Genomic DNA, 18,270 nt, shown 5'->3' with positions numbered 1-18,270 from the left:
AGGCGTGTACTAGGGTTGGTGACGCCATTAAGTCATTCCTTTCTTTACCTGTGGGCCAAGCATCCATCATCCATCCAAGCATGTATGGAGCACCTACTATGTGCCGTGCCCTAGGCTGAGTTGGGGGGGGATTCAGAATTTTTAAAATAAAGTAAAATAAAGGCCCTCACTGTTCTGAAGCCAGGGTCTAGCACACTGAGGGTAACTTCACTCTCGTCCCCAGCCCTTTGCATCAGAACATCACTCCAAGGGCCCTCTCATGCCCCACCTCCTCCAGGAAGCTCTCCCAGACACTCTGGCCTTGCCTGCCTGTCAGGGTCTTGGCTTAGACCGGGTTACCCCATCCCACACCAACGTGGAGGGCTCTCTGTGGGTAGGGTGAGTAGCAACCATGACAACATGGGTCGCTTCCTTGTTGCCGTGGAGGCTTGTGGGGTTGGCACCTGGCAAAGCTGGCCTGGCCGCTCCATGTGGGGACTGGCAGCTCATCCTCCAGGGCCCATCTCCTGGTCAGGGGGAGCCCCCTGCCTCTCCATGGCCAAGGCCCCTGTGTCCCATGGGATGCTCATTCTCAGCCCCTGGGAGGGTGGGCGGAGGGCTGGGGTTGCATAGGCTGGATGAGGTGAACGAGGAGGACAAAAGCCAAGGGGTGAAGTGACCCCAGAAATAGCCCAGCGAGAGCTGAGAGGGTGAAGCAGGCCAGCCTCCCCCCCGCTGCTGCCTGAAATAGATCATTTCTGTGTCATCCCCTGACCTCAGACTGGTCAGAAGGCCGGAGACTCAGCCACATATATTAAAACGAGGTTACTCCCACCTTCAAGTGATTTTTAGCATTCTCCTCCTTCACACATTAACTCAGCAAGCATCTGCTGGGCAGTGGCAATGGAGGACACACAAATAAGACCTGGTCCCCAACTCGAGGGATCCCCACAAGCCCTTTCAATGCATCTTAAAGAAGCGCTAGGTGGGTGCAGGGGGCTTACCCATAACATCTAAACCACACATCCAGCCCTTACAGAAAGTTCACCTTGACTCTCCTTCCAACCTTGGGGCCTTTGCTCTGGCTGTTGCCCTCATTTCTCCCCTGTGAGGTCTAGCTGAAATACCACCTCCCCCAGAAAGCTGTCACCTCCCCACCCTCTTGTTCATCCTGCGCCACGTAGGGTGCTGAGTGCCACAAGCTGCAGAAGCTGCATGGGGCAGGGGTTCAGGAAATAAAGGGGAATTGAGGCACAGCTGGGGGCAGCTTCCTGTGAGCACCTTTGCAGTAACCGCGAGCAAGAACGGCCACCACCTGAGTCCTCACACCCTCTCGTCCCTGCTTCACCCCCACTTGTCACAGCCTAAAACTCTGTGTTTTCGTCAAAAGAGAGGTTTTTTTTTTTTCATGATCTCTCTTCCTCTGAGCTCAGAGCATGAAGGTATCACTGAGGATATTGGAGGGAGAGAGGCGGGCCCTGTTCCCATCAGGGCTCCTCTGGGGTCAGCTCACTCAGGCCCAGCCTCCAGCAAGGGGAGCAAGAGGCCCATCTCCTGTGAGCTGGGAGGCAGTGGCCTCCTGGCTGGCAGGTGCGCAGGGGATGGGATGGCAAAGCAGGGACCACGAGATGGTGCGTGTCACGTGGTGGTACAGAAGTACAGAAGGAGACATTTACACCGGAAATTCAGACTGTTTGGAACAGAATTCCAGGCTGAGTGTCCTGAGAGCCGGGTTGAAAAGGGCAATGGGATGAGTTACACATGAGGACACTGGTGACTGATAACAGAGGTCAGAGGCCTGCAAGGTGTCCCCATCCTTGACATGTGATGGAGACACGGTAGAGGAGAGCTCTGGGAAATCTTGGTCATGGTTTCCCTGAGTGGTTTGGAGTTGAGAAAGGCCTTGGAACTTATCACTCTGGGCTGTAATCCTAGGGACAATGGGGAGGAGAACCAGGCATTGCCGCTGTTCAGTGGCCTCACAGTTCAGTGCTGTGACAGACACTCAAGGTATCAACCCAAGGTGACAATAGGAACAAGTGCTCCAAAGGGACAGAAGAGGAAGCCAGGCAAAGATGCTGCACATAGGGAATTAGCATGTGCAAAGGCCCTGCACAAGAAGGAACATGGCATATAGAAGGAACTGGTAGGTGGCCAAAGAACAGGGATAACAGGTGAGAAGTGAAGCTGGAGGGTTGGAGGTGATGGGGCAGGGGCTAGGGTGGTGGCAGTGAGAGGTGGACAAATAGGAGATTTGGGAAGTGAAAAAGAAGGTAACAGAGGGGGAGGAGGGTGGAGCCAAGGGCGGCTCGTAGGTTTCTGGTGTGCATAACCTGGTAGACAGTGGTGCCTTTGCTGAGAAGGGAGCCCTGCAGCAGGAGCAGGTTTGTAGGGCGATGAGTCCAGTTTCGGACACTCTTGAGTTTGAGGTGTCTGTGAGGTGTGAAGTCTAAAAGGAGGTGAGGACCAGGCAGTGGGTGTGTAAGCCCCAGCCTGTGGGAGGGGTCTGGGCAGGGTGTGGTCATGCTGTGGGTCATGATGGGGCACGGAGAAGTGGCCATACTGGACCTAGAGAGGCTCTAACCATGGACGGGGAGACTGAGGCAGGAGATGAGTGTGTGAGAAGGAGGTGTCACCGATGGCAAGGTGTCAATTCTGTCAGAGAAGAGCCCTGACCTCTCCACCCCTGCCAGGGCAGGTGGGGTCACCATGGCAATCACCCCTTCCTTCCTCTGGTAAGCAGCAGAAGGCTCCAGCTCTCTCCACTTGTGTGGCCATGGTCAGTTTCTTTACCTCTCTGACCCTTGTTTTTCTCATCTGTAAAATGCGGATAATGATGGTACCCTCCCTGCCTGGCAGAGGTGTGAGGATTACATAATTTAGGCCAGCATTTGAACGTACATCAGCAGCACCTGGAGATTTGTTAAAACACAGTGTGCTGGCCCCCTCTTCCAAGCTTCCGCTTCAGGAGGACTGGGGTGGAGCCTGAAATCTGCGTTTCTAACAAACTCCCAGGTGATGCTGCTCCTGCTGGTCTGCTGCTCCTCCATGGCCTCAGTTTCCCTAACTGTCCCCATGGGAGGAGGGAGCCCCCCTGTGAAGCCTGCCTTGCAAGGATTGTGGGGAAATGCAGGCGGGTGGGCAGGGCTGTCTCACTGGGTGTCATGTGGCCATATGGCCACCAGTGGGCGGGAGCGCTGCTCCGCAGAGAGGCTGGATGGGCTGCAGCAGCACGCGGCCAGCAGCAGGATCCTCGCCGCTGCCTGTGTGTGACCCCAGCAAGCCTGGCCACACTGGGGCCTCAGTTTCCCTATCGGCCTCGACTAACTGTGGTTCCTCAGGCATCCTGGTGAGGGGGGAGTTAAGGGGCCATAAACACAGGCAGAGAATTTTACCCTTGAGATAGACAAGCCTCACTTCAGGGCCAATCTGCAACCTCCACACACTGTCTCTGTGCACTTGGAGTCTTGGTGCCCACAGGGCTGCAGGAAGTGGGGGGGAAAGGAGCCCAATCTATGGGGCTGCATCAAGGGGACCCCCTACCTGAAGGCAAATCCAGTGGGGGTTTCTGATAAGAGGGGGCATGCAGTAAGCTCTTAGGTGGGGCATTTTGGAGCTACATCTCAGGTCAGGTTAAGAGGCCTGGGGGACCCCCAGGTCAGGGTGTGCAGTAGTGGGCTCGGGAGGGTGGCATAACAGCAACCCTTGTAAAGCATCTGCTTTGCACCAGCTCAGAGGTGCTTTATACATATACATTCATTTAATCCTCATAACCATTCTGTTTGTGCTATTATCCCCATTTTTACAGAAGGGGAAACTGAGGCACAGAGAGGCTAGGTAACTTGCCCAAGGTCATACAGAGAGTCAGTGGCAGAGCTTGGATTGAACTCAGGCCATCTGGCTCCAGCGTCTGCTTCTAACGCACCTGGGAGTCCAGAGCCGGAAGCCCCTACCCAGGTTCCTAGCCTGGGATTCCAAGTCACCTCCCTCCACTGCCAGGAGGGGGAGCTCACCCGTCTGAGAGGCCCCTGCCCCTGAGAGCTGATGGGCTGGGGAGAGGCACTTTACCGTCAGTCCTGCTCTGACCCAAGGGCCACTAGTGGTGCCCCTTAGCCATCAGCAGCAGACAAGACTGGGCCCTGAGTGGGCTCCGACATCTTTGCTCAGATCTCAACTCCGTTTGTAGCTCTGGGAGACAGCCCCCTGGCAGGACTGCCAGATGAAATATAGAATGCCCCATTAAATTTCAGATAGAAAACAAATATTTTTAAAATTTAAGTGTATTCCAAATATTACATGGGGCATGTTGACATTCAAAAACTATTTGTTGTTTATCTGAAATTTGAACTTAACTGGGTGGCCTGTATTTTTATTTGCTCCATCTGGCAACCCTACCCTTGGGCATCACCCCCTCACACCTCCTATGCCCAGCCAGCCCTTCCCTTCCCTTTCTCCTTGGTGCCCTCTCTGGAGTGGGTAGTGTCTGCGTGTCTGCTTCAGACTGGCCACCTGGTGCCTCCTGACTCCTCCTACTGGGTTTTCTCAGGCACCCAAGCTTAGTGCACCCTAAAGTAACTCCCCATTTTCCCTCCTGGGCCCCTCTCAGAGGTGTCACCACCATCCACCCAGCCATCTAGCCAGGGACCAGGGAGCCCCTCAGTTTCTCGCTGTCCTCACCTGTACCTCCTATTCATCCTGTCCTAAGGCCCCGACATCTCTCCCCTCCATCACCTCTGCCCTGCTTGTCCCCCTCTTCCCCCACAGCCCCCTCCAAAATGTCCTCAGGCCACCTGCCAGGTCTGAACCCCACCCTTTCCTGCTTTCAAGGGAGGGCCCTGAAGATGTGCAGAAGCCAAGAGCATTCTGCCACAGTGGGAGGTTTGATTGCTTTATAACTTCCAAAGAGAGAGCTTTGCATTCCAGAAATCCCAGCTTGAGTTCTGAGCGGATGGTCATGGTCTGGCTAGAGGGTCCCCGGGATCTAGGTCAGTGTGTGTGAGTGAGCCAGGGCCCTCCCACCAAAATAAAAGTCCCCGGGCCCAGCCAGTCCTTCAGGTTCCCCTGCACTGTCCTCCTGCTGACCCTGGTCTTTCTGTTTTGCAGCTCCCTGAGGGCCTCCTTTGACTCTCTGAAGCAGCGTAAGTCCCACCTGGTCCCCACGCCAGGCTGCAGGGTGACAGGACCTTCTGGGAACACCAGATCCCCCACCGGTGGGGAAGGATGTTTGCTGGCCGGGAGTCGAGGCTGGTGGAGGACTTGGGGGTGACAGAGATGAGCTGTGGGGTTGGGGTGGGCTGGCCCAGGCAGGGGCGAATATATGAGCGGCTGGGGCCCACCAGGTCTGACACCGGGGACCACTGTCCTTACTCCGCCCCCAGAAATGGAGAACGTGGGCAGCGCCCACATCCAGCTGGCCCTGGCCCTGCGTGAGGAGTTGCGGAGCCTGGAGGAGTTTCGCGAGAGGCAGAAGGAGCAGAGGAGGAAGGTGAGGGGGCGGGGAGGGGCCTCCGGGGGGCGGGGGCTGTTGTCGCTGTGGAGGCAGCAGGGGACGGGCTCTCCCAATGGGCAGCGCCCCAGGCTTGCGGGGGATGGCGATTTGAAGGAGGAGAGGGGGCTGTGGACAGACTCCTGGTATTGGGACCAGGGCCCAGCTCTCGGGCCTGAAAGCCCCACTGGGGGTCTTCCCCCTGCACTGTCTCAGGCCAGGAAGAGGGAAAGACCTTGGTCTTTTCTTTTGTTTGTTTGTTTTTTGTGCGGTACGTGGGCCTCTCACTGTTGTGGCCTCTCACGTTGCGGAGCACAGGCTCCGGACGCGCAGGCTCAGCGGCCATGGCTCACGGGCCCAGCCGCTCCGCGGCATGTGGGATCTTCCCGGACCAGGGCACGAACCCGTGTCCCCTGCATCGGCAGGCGGACTCTCAACCACTGCACCACTAGGGAAGCCCCCTTGGTCTTCTTGATCATCCTACTACAACAGGCTATAGAGGGTCCATGACAGCTTGGGGGTATCCAAAGGAGGCAACCTAAGTTGGGGAGTCACCAGAAACTGGTCCTGAGCCCAAGGATCAGGGCTGTTTACCTGGGAGAAAGGAAGACTTGGGGGTCAGTCACTGCAGCCACTCTACAGGGCTGCCTGAGGCTGAGGGGAACAGACAGAGCTTGTGGGGAGTGGAGGCTGCCGCGCCTACCCAGCATCCAAAGGTACTGTTCACCCGTCTGTAGGGTGTGGCTGTCCCTAGATGGAGGGACTGCATGGAGAGGAAGTGAGGTCCCCGTCATGGGAGGTGTACAAACAGAGGCTGGAGGCTACTTGTCAGGGAAGCTGCAGAGGTTGGATGGGAGGTGGGCTTGGTGACCCCTGTGTCCCAGGTACTCCTCCCAAGCCTCAGACTCTCTGACTGGCTGAGCACGTGGCCCTCTGGGAAGGCAGGTACGGACACATGATCAGCCTCTCAGGGCCTTAGTGATGCGCATGGTGCCTTGAACAGGGTGGGAGAGGCCAGGGCACAGGAGCACTTCTTGCTTGGAGAGGAAGCATTATTGTAAACTGTCCAAAGAACTGAAAATGGAAAATTCCACACAACTGAGCTGTGAAGGGAAAGAAGGCAACAGTTCACGGCTGGGGCCAGGCTGGGACTGGGTGTCCTGGCCAAGCCGTTTACCCTCACTGCGCCTGTTTCCCTCTTGCGGGATGGGACACTTATGTCCACCTCCCAAGCTTTGGGGGACCCAGCCCAGAACCAGGCCCCTTGCAGTCCTCACAGGCAGGGCGCTGGCTCCGGTCAGTAGCTCTGGCCACAGAAATTTAGTGTGGCTCCACTCCCTGTCTGCCCATCTGGCCAGCTGGGGCCTCAGGCTTTCAGGATTCTAAATTTGGGTTCCTGAGCAGACAATGGGTCCTCCAAGCCAGCCCCAGAAGTTGGCCCAGACTTAAGGAGCTGTAGCAGGCGACCTCTCTGAGCTGGGACTTGCTTGCAGAGCATCTACTGTGACAGCGAGGCCCCAGGGTGGCTGTTTTGAGCTTTCCTGTGGCCAGTGGGGCTGTGATGTCTGAAAAAGCTGTTCTGAACAGAGGGGCAGTTCCACAGTGTGATCAGGGCTCCCACAAGCGAAGGACAGCCGTGATGTAGTGTGCGGGGAAGGCTGCCTGGGTGTGTGTGCACACGTGTGCATGTATGGACATGGGTGTGTACCCAGAACGAGAGTACACCTCTGCACACCTGTGAGCATGTGCATGTGTTTCAGTGTGTGTGTGTGTGTGTGTGTGTGTGTGTGTGTGTGACTAGGTGGCTTCTTGAGGTCTCCCCGCTGGCACCGGCCCCACTGAGACCCCAGGCACAAACCGGCTCCAGCCCCAACACGAGAGGTGTTTCATTTCTAATTATCCTTATAGCCAATCTCTGTCCAGGCCGAGTTCCATCCTCTCCGTCTGTACAAGGAGCCTGGGAGGCGAGGTGGAGGTGCAGGGGCCCCGTGTGCACCAGCGTGTGACCATGACCAAGTCTGGGGTGTGTACACAGGGCCCATGGCTGTGTGTGGCGGACATGGGAGAGTGTACGTATGTGTACTTGTGAGTGGTGTCTGAGGTTGCTCTGTGAAGGCCTTGTGTATATGCAAGGGGGAGCGTGGGGGCCTGTTAACGTTTACTTATGTGTGTGTGTGTGTGTGTGTGTGTAACTGTGTGTGTGTGCCAGCGTGTGTACACGGGGTATGATGGCTTTGAGTGGGTACAGAGGCTTGTGAGTGAAGGACAGCGTGCGTGTGTGTGCGCATGTGCACGTAGGTAGGTTGGGTATTCCCGGGCTAGAGACCAAGTCCTGGCTGGGGTCTGCAGGGAGAGGATATACCATGTGTATCCATGCCCCGGGCTCCTCTAGCTTTCTGTTCTGAGCAGTAGTTGTGAAAGAGCAGGCTGAGGGAGAGGGAGGGCATCTTGTCACCACCCCATTCAGAGCCAGGAAGGAATGCTGGGCCTCATCCCAAGGACACCCCGTCCTCTTGGCCTAAGGGAGTGTCCTGAGGCCATGGCCCCAAGCTCAGTGCCTCATGTCCCCTGCAGTATGAGGCCATCATGGACCGTGTCCAGAAGAGCAAGCTGTTGCTCCACAAGAAGGCCATGGAGGTGAGTGCAAGGGTCCTAGGCCTGGAGGGGTGGCAGGGGTCAGGGTGTGGATCCCAGGAGCCCTGGACTGAGCACCTGGGACAGGGCTTGCCTCAGGCCTCCATCCAGCAACAGGCACAGTAGCCTGTTGGGTTCTTGGTGTTGCACTTGCTCCCAGGGTGCCATGCAGACTGGCCCAGGCCCTGACCTTGGGGGGCTCCTGACTGATGGGCAAGCAGCCAGTCCCAGACAGTGGTCTACAGGGTCATCCAGGCTGTCAGCTGGGGACTCCAGGGGCAGAAGGAGAAGCTGTGTCTCCTAGCTCACTGAGTAAGGAGAAAAATAGCTCCACGATGTGTGCAGAGGCTGGCATCGTGATGATGCATGGCATTTTAAGGGCCCTGCTGGCGGTCTGATGTGACCACACCTCTGAAGAGGCCGGGGCTGCGGGCAGGGCTCCATTGTCCCCACTGGGAAGGGGCCTGGGAACAAGACTCCCTTCTCCATCTCCATTCTGTATCCCCAAACCCTAGTCCCTGGTGAGGAGGCCCCCAACCCATCCACAGCCCCCAACAGGGAGAAGGGAGGTTGGGCTCAGGAGCCTCACTCTGGGGCCCCCAAGTCATGCCCCTCCATACCCCCCCAGTCCAAGAAGACATATGAGCAGAAGTGCCGAGATGCAGACGACGCCGAGCAGGCCTTCGAGCGCATTAGCACCAATGGTCAACAGAAGCAGGTGGAGAAGGTGCGTGGAGCCACTGAGGCCATGTGGTGTCACAGGGCTGGGGCAGGGTGGGGAGGGAGGGAGGGGGTGCCACAGACACTCCAGGGCAAGGTCTGCATCTGGGATATCCTGGCTGCTCACCTCGCTCTGAACCTTCATCCCTCTGTCTGTGAAATGGGTTTCCTAGAATCTCAGGGTCTAGATAGACAGAGTCAGCTTGATCCCCTTTGCCATCTCCAGGCTGCACCCAAGGACCCATTCCTCAGAGCAGGCTCACTGCAGCCCAGGCCCAGAGCTCACAGGGCAATGAGAGCAGATGCTAACCCTCACACAACCCTTTGGAGAAGGGCTCAGTAGGCCCATGTCACAGAGAGGAAACAGGCCCAGAGATGGTAAGTGACTTGTTCAAGGTCTGAGGGCCAGGCAGAAACAGAGAAAGGACCCAAACCCATGTTGTCCAGAACCCAAGCTCTTGACTGCTCTGGCCTCTTGGCCAGGGGGGAGTGTCAGAGATGCCAGGGCTCAAGAACACATTTTGCCCATTGCACAGACAGGAAAGCTGAGGCCCAGAGAGGGCAGGGGCCTGCAGGTGAGCTGGTGGCAGCAAGTCAGGGACAGAGCCCCAGCCTCAGCCAGTGGGTTCAGCAGTGGGCGTGGGGCCCCAGGGCCCGGCCCCTGGTCTACATTTCTCCCTCTAGGTCTCAACATCTTGTTTTCACATGTACCTGCATGAAGTGCAGGTTTCTGTTTTATTCCTTTTTTACTGGAACCAGGCTGTGGGCCCTTGTAGGGTGAGGCTGGAGTTAATGATGGAACTTGCCCACAGTTGGCTCCTGAGTGTCCCCTTGTGTGGCCAGAGAGGGGGTGACAGAGTCCCTTCAGGGTTGCCCAGGGAAACTCGGAGCCCAAGGGCTGGACTGACGGGTTCCCGGGGGCGGGGCCTCAATGCTGCTTTCCCTCTGTCTCCTCAGAGCCAGAACAAAGCCAAGCAGTGCAAGGACTCAGCCATGGAGGCAGGTACGTGGCTAGCCCACCTCCTCAGCTTAGGGGGTAGGGTGGCTTGGACATTCCTTCCCCCACAGCACACTTCCTTCACCCTGGGGACACAGTCACACTCATCACTCTCATTTCCATATTTATGCAAGTAAAACAAAAACATTCATTTTCTCACATTTGCCAAGACTGTTCTTGGTGCTTTGCATGTTTTAACTAACACTCACAACAATCTGCGAGGTGGTCACTATTACTATCGCCTTTTTTTAACAGACGAGGAAACTGTGGCACAGAGAGGTTAATTAACTTGCCCAAGGTCACACAGCCAATAAGTGTGGTAACTGTATTTGAACGCAAGCCATTTGACTCCAGGGCCCAGGACTTTCACAGCCACAATCAAGGGAGACAGGCCCACTCATCGCACACACCTCTCTCTCTCTTACATACACTGAAACACATCAGAGCCTTCTCTGGGCTTCTGTCTCCTCTATCCTTCTCCTGATGCCAGAAGACCCCAACACCCCTATCTCTGCTGACACAACTCCTAGGACAGAGAGCTTACCGTTGCTCCCTTCCCCTGGGAAGGCTCTCCTTCCTGCTAGCGCTGCCTTTCCCAGGACCAGCTGCTCCCTTGGCTGGGGGCACAGAGGTCATGGTCCAAGCCTGCTGGCTTCCCAGCCCAATAGCTCCCAATGCTCCCCTTCACCCCTCCTCCAGGGCTGCCCTCTCTGAGCCTCAGTTTCCCATCTGGAAAGTGAGACGGTAGGACCTGGGGATGGTGAGAGGCCCAGATTTTGACCTTGGGTGTATGAGGCTCTGCTCCGGCCCCAGGCAGCTTGACCACAGGGGGAGCTGAGAGTCACCCTAAGGGCAGTACCACAGTGGTGGCCCTTATGAGCGTTCAGATGTAGCACCAGCAGCCAGGGCAGGTCTCTCTAAGGAGGAGGAGGGCACTCTGGGCAGGGGCGCTGCGGGAGCAAAGGGGTGGGCTGTGGGGGGGTGTCTAGGCCGCTGGCCTCCCTGAGGACTGCCTGTGCTTCCAGAGCGAGTATACAGGCAGAACATCGAGCAGCTGGAGAAGGTGCGGGGCGAGTGGGAGCAGGAGCACCGGACCACCTGTGAGGTGAGACACTCCAGGCGTGGAGGCTGCTTCCCCAGCTACGAAATGGGAGAGACGCCTGTCCCTGCTCCAGCCACTTCACGGGGGGAAAAGAGGCAGTGCTGCGGGAAAGGCATCATTCCTTCATTCCTTCACTCATCCACTCACTCCACAGGCCCTGTGCCGAGTCCCTGCCCCCAGGGAGCTCACCGCCTGGCTTTGTGCTCTGAGTCCCCTTTTGCAGGCAGGCATCCTTCACCCCATTTGGCTGAAGCCGAAACTGAGGCTCAAACAAAACCCATAGCTTCCCTGGGCTCTGCTGATGAGCAGGGCCTGGGAGACAGGCCTCAGGATTCAGGGTCCAGGGCTCCTCTTAAGACACTCCCCAGGGGTATGGTAGGGCCTGGAGGAAGGACGGGGCAGGAAGCCCACAGGCTGTTCAACTTCCCTCCCCAGAAGCCTCAGGACCTGGCACAGAGGTGGGGGTGGGGACGCCTAGGAAGAGTCTTCCCTTTTGGCTTGGCTTCAGCAGAAGGGGTCTGGCTGGTCAGCCCCAGCTGAGCTGAGTGGGGCCTGGCCTGGCCCAGCCCTGCAGCAGCCCCCCACCCACCCCCGCTTCTCCCCCAGGCCTTTCAGCTGCAAGAGTTTGACCGGCTGACCATCCTCCGCAACGCCCTGTGGGTGCACTGCAACCAGCTCTCCATGCAGTGTGTCAAGGATGATGAGGTAGGGGCTGAAGGCAGGGAGGGGTAGGGAGTGGGAGGGGGGCGTGAGGAGAGGGCAGCCTCCTAGCAATGGCACAGCCAGGTCGACCTGAGCCTGTCAGCAGATACCTAGTCCTCTGTGGTCCAAGCCCTGGCCTCAGGGGTCTCTGGCCTCAGGGGTCTCCGACCTCAGCGACAAGCCACTGCCCCAGGCCCTGAGAACAGGGAGCTCAGTACCACAAAGGGCCACAGCCTCTCTGCCTGCAGACTGGGCTTTGTGGTTACCCTGGCATCTGCCCTCTCTGCTCACCCCTGCTCCAAAGCCTTGGCTCTGCTATCAGAGCCACAGAGCACATGCTCCCTCTGCTGGGATGGGGAAGGGAGGTGGACACAGCACCTCAGAGGTTTGGAGAGAGGCTGTGGGACCCTCGGTTGCCCTGCTCCAGGCCTGGCACTTGCAGGAGCCAAGGTCCAGTCCCTCTTCTGTCTCTAGACATCTCCAGGGTGTCCTGGTTCCCCCTTACTGAGCTCTACATGCCTGGTGGGCTGGGTGGGTCCTCCTCAGCAGAGAGGGGCCACCACCTCCCTTGCCAGGGGCCTTGCAGTCCTAGAGCCATAAGCTCCCTTTCATGGCAGTCCTGACTCCCTGATGCCCGCTGCTGTTACTTGCCTAACCCCTTCTGCCTATGGGGTGAGGAGTTTTGGGGGTTTTCTCCCCAAATGACTTGAGCCCACCTGGTGACCTCCTTGTAGCGAAGGAAGGAGTGTGGGCTCTGAATCCTCTCATACCGGATCCAAAGCCCAGCACACTGAATTCCTGCTTTGTGACCTTGGGCAAGTCACTCTCCTCTGAATTTCCTCATCTGTAAAATGAGGAAGCAGTGTCTACCTCAGAGAACAGGAGTGGGGTAAATCCCTTGCAAAGGAACTTGTGCACAGTAGGTGTTCGGGAAACAGGAGAAGCTGTCAGCCAGGGCTCTAACCCCTCAGGCAGGCCTGGGGCAGTTACACCTCAAGGCCCCTGGTCAGAGTTCAGACCCGAAGTGGGGGCACGCTTGACAATGCGGGCATGGAGGTGAGGCCTGGCCCCTCAGCCTCTGCTTTTTCCTGCCCCCAGCTCTACGAAGAGGTGCGAGTGACACTAGAAGGCTGCAGTGTGGATGCCGACATAGACAGCTTCATCCAGGCCAAGAGCACGGGCACTGAGCCCCCAGGTGAGGTCCACCTACAGGCAGCACAGCTTCTGGGTCCAGGCCCGCCTTCCTTAGGCCTGGCTCAGGTTCTCTGAGCCTCAACTGCCAGGACAGAACTGGGGTGGCTCACAGCTCCTTTCTGGGTGGAGAAGCCTTGGTCAGGCCCAGGGAAGGGGTCAGGGACAGTGCAGTCCCCTGGTTGGGTCCTTAGCCTGCCGCCTCATCCAAGATAGAGGATGAGCAGAGCTTAAGAACAATGACACTGGAGGGGGAGATGAGGATAGGGCCAGAGGCAGGAAGCCTCTCCAGAGCACCTGCTCCAGCCTGCTTGGTACCACTAAATCTTGGGTCTAGACTATTCGGTCTCGGTGGTACCCACAGTGAGATCTCTCTAGGAAGGGAGCGGGCCCCATCCTCAAGCACCAGGGTGGCCAGGGCAAGGATGGTAAGGTGGGGCCCCAGTCTGGGTCTCCGGATGGGGAGAGGATGGGGTGCTGAGTGGCACAGGTCCTGCCTGCCCTGCCCTTGCCACCCTGGGCCTCATGTGCTTGCTGCCTGCAGCTCCGGTGCCCTACCAGAACTACTATGATCGGGAGGTTGCCCCGTTGTCCAGCAGCCCTGGCGTTCAGCCGTCCTGTGGCATGATAAAGAGGTGAGCCGCCTGCTGGATGCCAGCCGGACGGGATACAGAGGGTGGGGCCAGGGGTGGGGAACGGGGGCTGCCAGGAAGGGAGGCCAGCCTCTCCTCCTGCACCTGGCTCTTCCACACGTATTTATTGGGTATCTATTGTGTGCCTGGTGCAGGGTTTAGGTGCTGGGCACTCTTCGGGGACAAGACAAGTTCAATCTAATCTCATGACACCCTCAGCCCGAGGGGACCTAGGCATTAAATAATCACAGCCCCCTTATTCACTAGCGACTATGCTCAGAGCTCCAGGGAGACCCCAGGCTGGCTGACCCCTTGGGCTCTGCTGCTAGCCTGGGTGGAGCCTCGGACGGTCAGGCTGAAGTGGCAACCCTCTCCCACTGGCACGGGATCAGGGCACAGGAGAAGGCCCTACTCCAAGCCAGTACTCTTGGAGAATTCTCCAGGTTTTTCCAGGGCCCCTTCCCTGGCCTGGCTGTGGTAGGTGCCAGGGTCCTGGTGTCAGGCCCCAGTGTGTCACTTGCACAAGTCACACACCTCCTCTAGGCCCGGGGCCTATGCGTGTGAGGGGCAGACTCAGACCTAAGGACCCTCTTGGTTCAGGCCTTGGGTGACGACGGTGACAGCCCACTGGGAGCGCCATGGCCTGCTCAGGGAGCCCCCCTGCCCGGGAGCCAGTTCCCTGAGCGCCCCATCTGCGTGCATCTAGGAGCATCCATGGGATTCACGTGGTGCCTGCGCCCCACCCCCACCCCCAGGCCTCCGTGACCTCCTCCCTCCCTCCAACCCACTGCAGAGAAGGCGCTGCCTTTGAGAGGCGGGTCGGGTGGAGGTGACGGGCTCCCAGTCCTCTGAGGACAGCTCATTTCTGAGGCCTCTGGAGCCGCCCTGCAGGAAGGCTCCTGGGAGGCAGAGGCTTGTGGGCACCACGGCATGCTCCTCCGGGAACCCTGAGAAAGTAAGAACCCCAGGAGGAGGGCATTCCTACCCTCGCTATCATTCCAAAATCTTAGGGGACTCAGACCTCTCTGCACTCCCAGTGAGGACCCAGATCCCAACACAGGTGGTCACTTAAACACCAGGACAGAAGAGCTCACCTGGGGCAGTATCAAGAAAGGACAGAAAGGGGCCTGATGAGGATGAAAGATAAAGAGGGAAAGAGGTCCCACAGGCAGAGGCCTGGCTGCTGGAGGGGACGGGCAGGGACCACCATGTGGGGACCAGAAGCCAGGCAGGGCTGGGGAGGGGCAGGGGCCACTGGCCAGGAAGTGAGTGGAGGGAGGAATGGAGATGAAAGCGCAGACAGCCCTGCACTCACAGCCTCAACGAGCTCTGCTCCTCCAGCCCCAGCCCTGCTGGGTTAACCCTACCTGGCAGGGGCAGGAGTGCCACAGGCACTAAGTCTGCAGGGCCCAAATCAGCATCAGGCCTTCCCACGTGCGCCAAGTCCACGCATGCTTGTCCTTGTGTCTCCATCCTGGGCCCTCAGCTCCACAAACCCTGCAAGGGGGCGGGGGTCCCGGATTCTCCCACCCTGGGAAAGGTCTCTGTGTCCCACCTGGCACTACAGGGCAGCCTCCTATGGGCCCAGCCCCTTACTGGGCACTCAAGACCCCTGGGGGCGTCTGGCCTGGTCCCTATTTCAGTCTTATCTCCTATACACCCCAAACTAGTCCACTCCACTTCCCAAATTCCTCTGTCTGTACAATCTGCACCTTTGCACTCCTCTCCCATTCACCGGCAATGCCTTGCACTCCAGTCTCTACCTGATAAAGTTGAGTCTTTGCAGACTTGGCTTGACCCCACCAGACCAGGAAGCCTTTCCTGAGCGGGGGAAGTAGTATCAGCCTCTACTCGTTTAGCCCTTAGCACTGTCTGCTTCAGGGCACCCACATCTGGTTCCTTACTCGGTATCCCAGTGTCTGCCTCTGCCTCTTGCTTCTTGCCTTTTTTTTCTTTTATTCAACAAACTTCCATGACTCCAGTCCAGTCCAGGTCTGAGCCAGGCACAAGGGAAGGGGTGAATTAGCCCAGCACTGCCTCCTGGACCTCACTTTGTGTGGTCGGGGAGCGGCTGGGCTGCCCAGGCTGGTGAAGGTCTTAGCGAGGTGTGAGTGGGCCAAGCTCTAGGGGGCAGCTCCTTTGCCCATGTGGGAGGCTGGAGCAGGGGCCTGGTGGGTGTAGGGCCTGGGCCCTGGAGCACAGAGGTCTTAGAGCCCCCAGTTAGGCCCTGCAGGGAGCAAGTACTGAGAAGACGTCTACAAGGTGAGGGACTGGGAGAGCGCGGCTGGGCAAGAGCCACTGGACCACTCTTTAGGGAGCCCTCATGGTGAGGGGCACCCCATAAATCACATCTGTGCCTGGAGGCTAGGGCCAACCCCAGCCCTGGAGCCCTGTGGGCTCCCTGCCTCATCTACGCCCGCTGTCCCACCCCGACTCACCTGATTTCCTCCCTGTCCCCAGGTTCTCTGGGCTGCTGCATGGAAGTCCCAAAACAACATCGTCAGCAGCTTCTGCGGGTAATTGGGGGTGACAACTGTCAACCTGGGGTGAAGGGGAGGATGCCTACTTGGCACAGATGGGCCTTCCAACAGCTGGGAGGTTGGGGGTTGGGAAGAGGCTGGGCCAAGTCTGGGGAGGCTCCACTTCGGGGGGGGGCCTCCAGGGACCACTGTTCTTTGTAAGGGGCGGGTGCCAGGCCTCACCCTGCTCTCAGCCTCCACAGAGACCCTGACTCCCACCTCTGATCGGAATGAAGGTGTCTATGCCGCCATCGCTGTGCAGGAGGTGCCAGGACCCCACACCCTGCCAGCCCAGGATTACAGGGCGCTCTATGACTACACAGCCCAGGTGAGGCCCCTGCCCTCCCCTCCTTGGGAGGGCACCAGCATGCCCAAGCGAGTGCTCACACGTAGGCACATGCACTGTAAGTGGGCTGGGGTGGGTGCCCTTAGAACAGCACCTGGCCTTTGGGAGGGGCCCAGTGCGGACCTGCTCAGTGAAAGCTGATGAACAGCACGAGGGCCTCGGTCACAAGCACACGTGGTATACAGGCAGGTGTGCGCACGTGCAGCAGCTGGCAGAGCTGGAGCTATCTGAGGAAGCGGTCTGAGGATCAGGCTCTGCACCCACGGGTGAGGGCCTTGTTCTCTGTGACCACGGGCGCCCAGAACAAGCCATGGTCGGAACGAGGCCCTCAGCTGTGCCGGGGTTGATTTTCTGAAGCCCACAAGGGGAGGATGAGTAAAGGAGCCACAGGGCAGCTGTGCCCAGATCCCCAGAGAGTCTAATCTGCTCCCAGTTTGAGGTGAGGGAGTACAGAGCTGGACTCCACATCCACTGGGACTGAAGCCAAGCATCTCCTCGGGGCTCGGCGGGCTGCACTGACTCCCGAAGCCTGGTCCCTGGAGAGGGAGACAGCCCAGGAGAATGATGGTGTGCCTGTATGACAAGGGCTAGCAGAGGTGGGGGCGTGACAAACACGCCTGCCCCCTGACTTGCTAGGTTGCAGCATCTGAAGCAGGGATGGGGAGAAGGGAGCAGCAGGGAGGTGAAGCAGGGGAAGAAGCCCCAGGGTGTGTGTGGGAGGCCCACAGTGACAAACCAGAGGGGACAAGAGGCGGAGCCCCACGAGGCGCCCCACACCCTATGTCTCCAGGGCTGCCTTAGCCCAGAGTGGCCTTGTCTTGCAGCCCCAGGAGGCCAGCATGTCTCAGCTGACAGCCCATCTGGGAGACAGGCTGGCATTTACTGCCTGGGGTGGGGGGAACGCCTGACCAGAGGCCCTCCCAGCAGGCCCCCTTCAGCCTGATGCGTTTTCATTCTCTTGCCCAGAATTCCGACGAGCTGAACATCTCTGCGGGGGACATCCTGGAGGTCATCCAGGAAGGGGAGGATGGCTGGTGGACAGTGCAACGGAACGGGCAGCGTGGCTTTGTCCCTGGCTCCTACCTGGAGAAGCTTTAAGGAAGGGGCAGTAGCCCCCGCCTGGACCTATCCTGTCCACGGGGCCAGCAGTGCCCCCACCGCTGCCCTGGCCTCGCAGGGGCCTCAAGACAGAGCCTGCCCTCAGGAAAGGTACCGGCTGCTCCCGAGCAGTCCTTCCCACAGGGAATAAAGGAGCGCTCTTTTTCCTCCTTGCACCCGTGTCCAAGTGCTCAATTCGGAGGAGGCAAAGGAGGGGAGAAGTCCAGGAGAGCAGAGCTCCCCACCTGCAGTGTTGTCACTGAGGCCCCAGCTCGGGTCTGTCCCTGGTCTGCTGGGGATGGGGAGGTACCCTAGCCCTGGGTCCCAGGGAACTGCCAGGGAGACACGCTCACAGCGGGCAATGGGAGAAGGCCGCAGCGGTCAGGGGGGATGGGGTAGGGGCAAGGAGAAGCTCGGGGCAGCTGGGATGGGGAGACCAGGCTTCCTGGGGCAGAGGGACTAGAGCGGGGCAGCAGCAGACAGAACACAGGGAAGGCAAGAGCAGCAGGACAGGGCAGGTGTGTGAGCACAGGGAGGAGGGACACCTGGAACGTCCTGGGGATGAGCCAAGCTTAGTTCCAGGCAGGAAACAGGTGACAGGTCTGCCGAGGCAGAGGGGCTGTGGCATGGTCGCTTAGGCAGGCCTGGAGTCTACGCGGGCTGACCTGGGCACAGAGGTGGCCAAGCTCCTCTTCCGTTCTTGGTGCTCTCCGGCCTTTGTCTTTTTGGCCCCAGAAACATAACTTCTACTGCTGCCCAAGGCCTGCCACGGCCCTGCTCCAGCCACACCAAGGGCCTGGGGAGTGACTCCGGGGGGAGAGCCAGTGGGAACCGGCCGCTCCGCAGTCCTAGGCCTCCCCAGCGC

At 58.7% G+C, this 18,270-nt stretch overlaps 1 protein-coding gene across 5 annotated transcripts in view; it reads left to right on the top strand.

Annotated features, from left to right (window-relative positions):
- PSTPIP1 (proline-serine-threonine phosphatase interacting protein 1) overlaps positions 1-17,579 on the top strand; it is a gene marked incomplete at its 5' end in the record, with an annotated part of 41,891 nt that extends 24,312 nt beyond the window's left edge. Inside the window, 12 exons of one of the 5 annotated variants that reach the window (XM_079699651.1) lie at positions 5,083-5,117; positions 5,358-5,464; positions 8,039-8,101; positions 8,727-8,825; positions 9,782-9,821; positions 10,841-10,920; positions 11,524-11,622; positions 12,718-12,814; positions 13,355-13,445; positions 15,903-15,958; positions 16,156-16,289; positions 17,274-17,579. In XM_079699651.1, the coding sequence (XP_079555777.1) occupies positions 5,083-5,117; positions 5,358-5,464; positions 8,039-8,101; positions 8,727-8,825; positions 9,782-9,821; positions 10,841-10,920; positions 11,524-11,622; positions 12,718-12,814; positions 13,355-13,445; positions 15,903-15,958; positions 16,156-16,289; positions 17,274-17,405 (1,033 nt within the window). In that variant the 3' untranslated portion in view covers positions 17,406-17,579. Of the gene's footprint in view, positions 1-5,082; positions 5,118-5,357; positions 5,465-8,038; positions 8,102-8,702; positions 8,826-9,775; positions 9,822-10,840; positions 10,921-11,523; positions 11,623-12,717; positions 12,815-13,354; positions 13,446-15,902; positions 15,959-16,155; positions 16,290-17,273 lie in introns of all 5 variants that reach the window. The other 4 variants (XM_079699652.1, XM_079699650.1, XM_079699649.1 and 1 more) reach the window with 4 other exon arrangements.
- Positions 17,580-18,270: the final 691 nt, after the last annotated feature.

Source organism: Hyperoodon ampullatus, assembly GCF_949752795.1.
Source record: "Hyperoodon ampullatus genome assembly, chromosome: 3".
Taxonomy (NCBI): Eukaryota; Metazoa; Chordata; class Mammalia; order Artiodactyla; family Ziphiidae; genus Hyperoodon; species Hyperoodon ampullatus.
The sequence above is the reverse complement of the archived record's forward strand: the minus strand, read 5'-3'. Positions and strand labels throughout refer to the sequence as shown.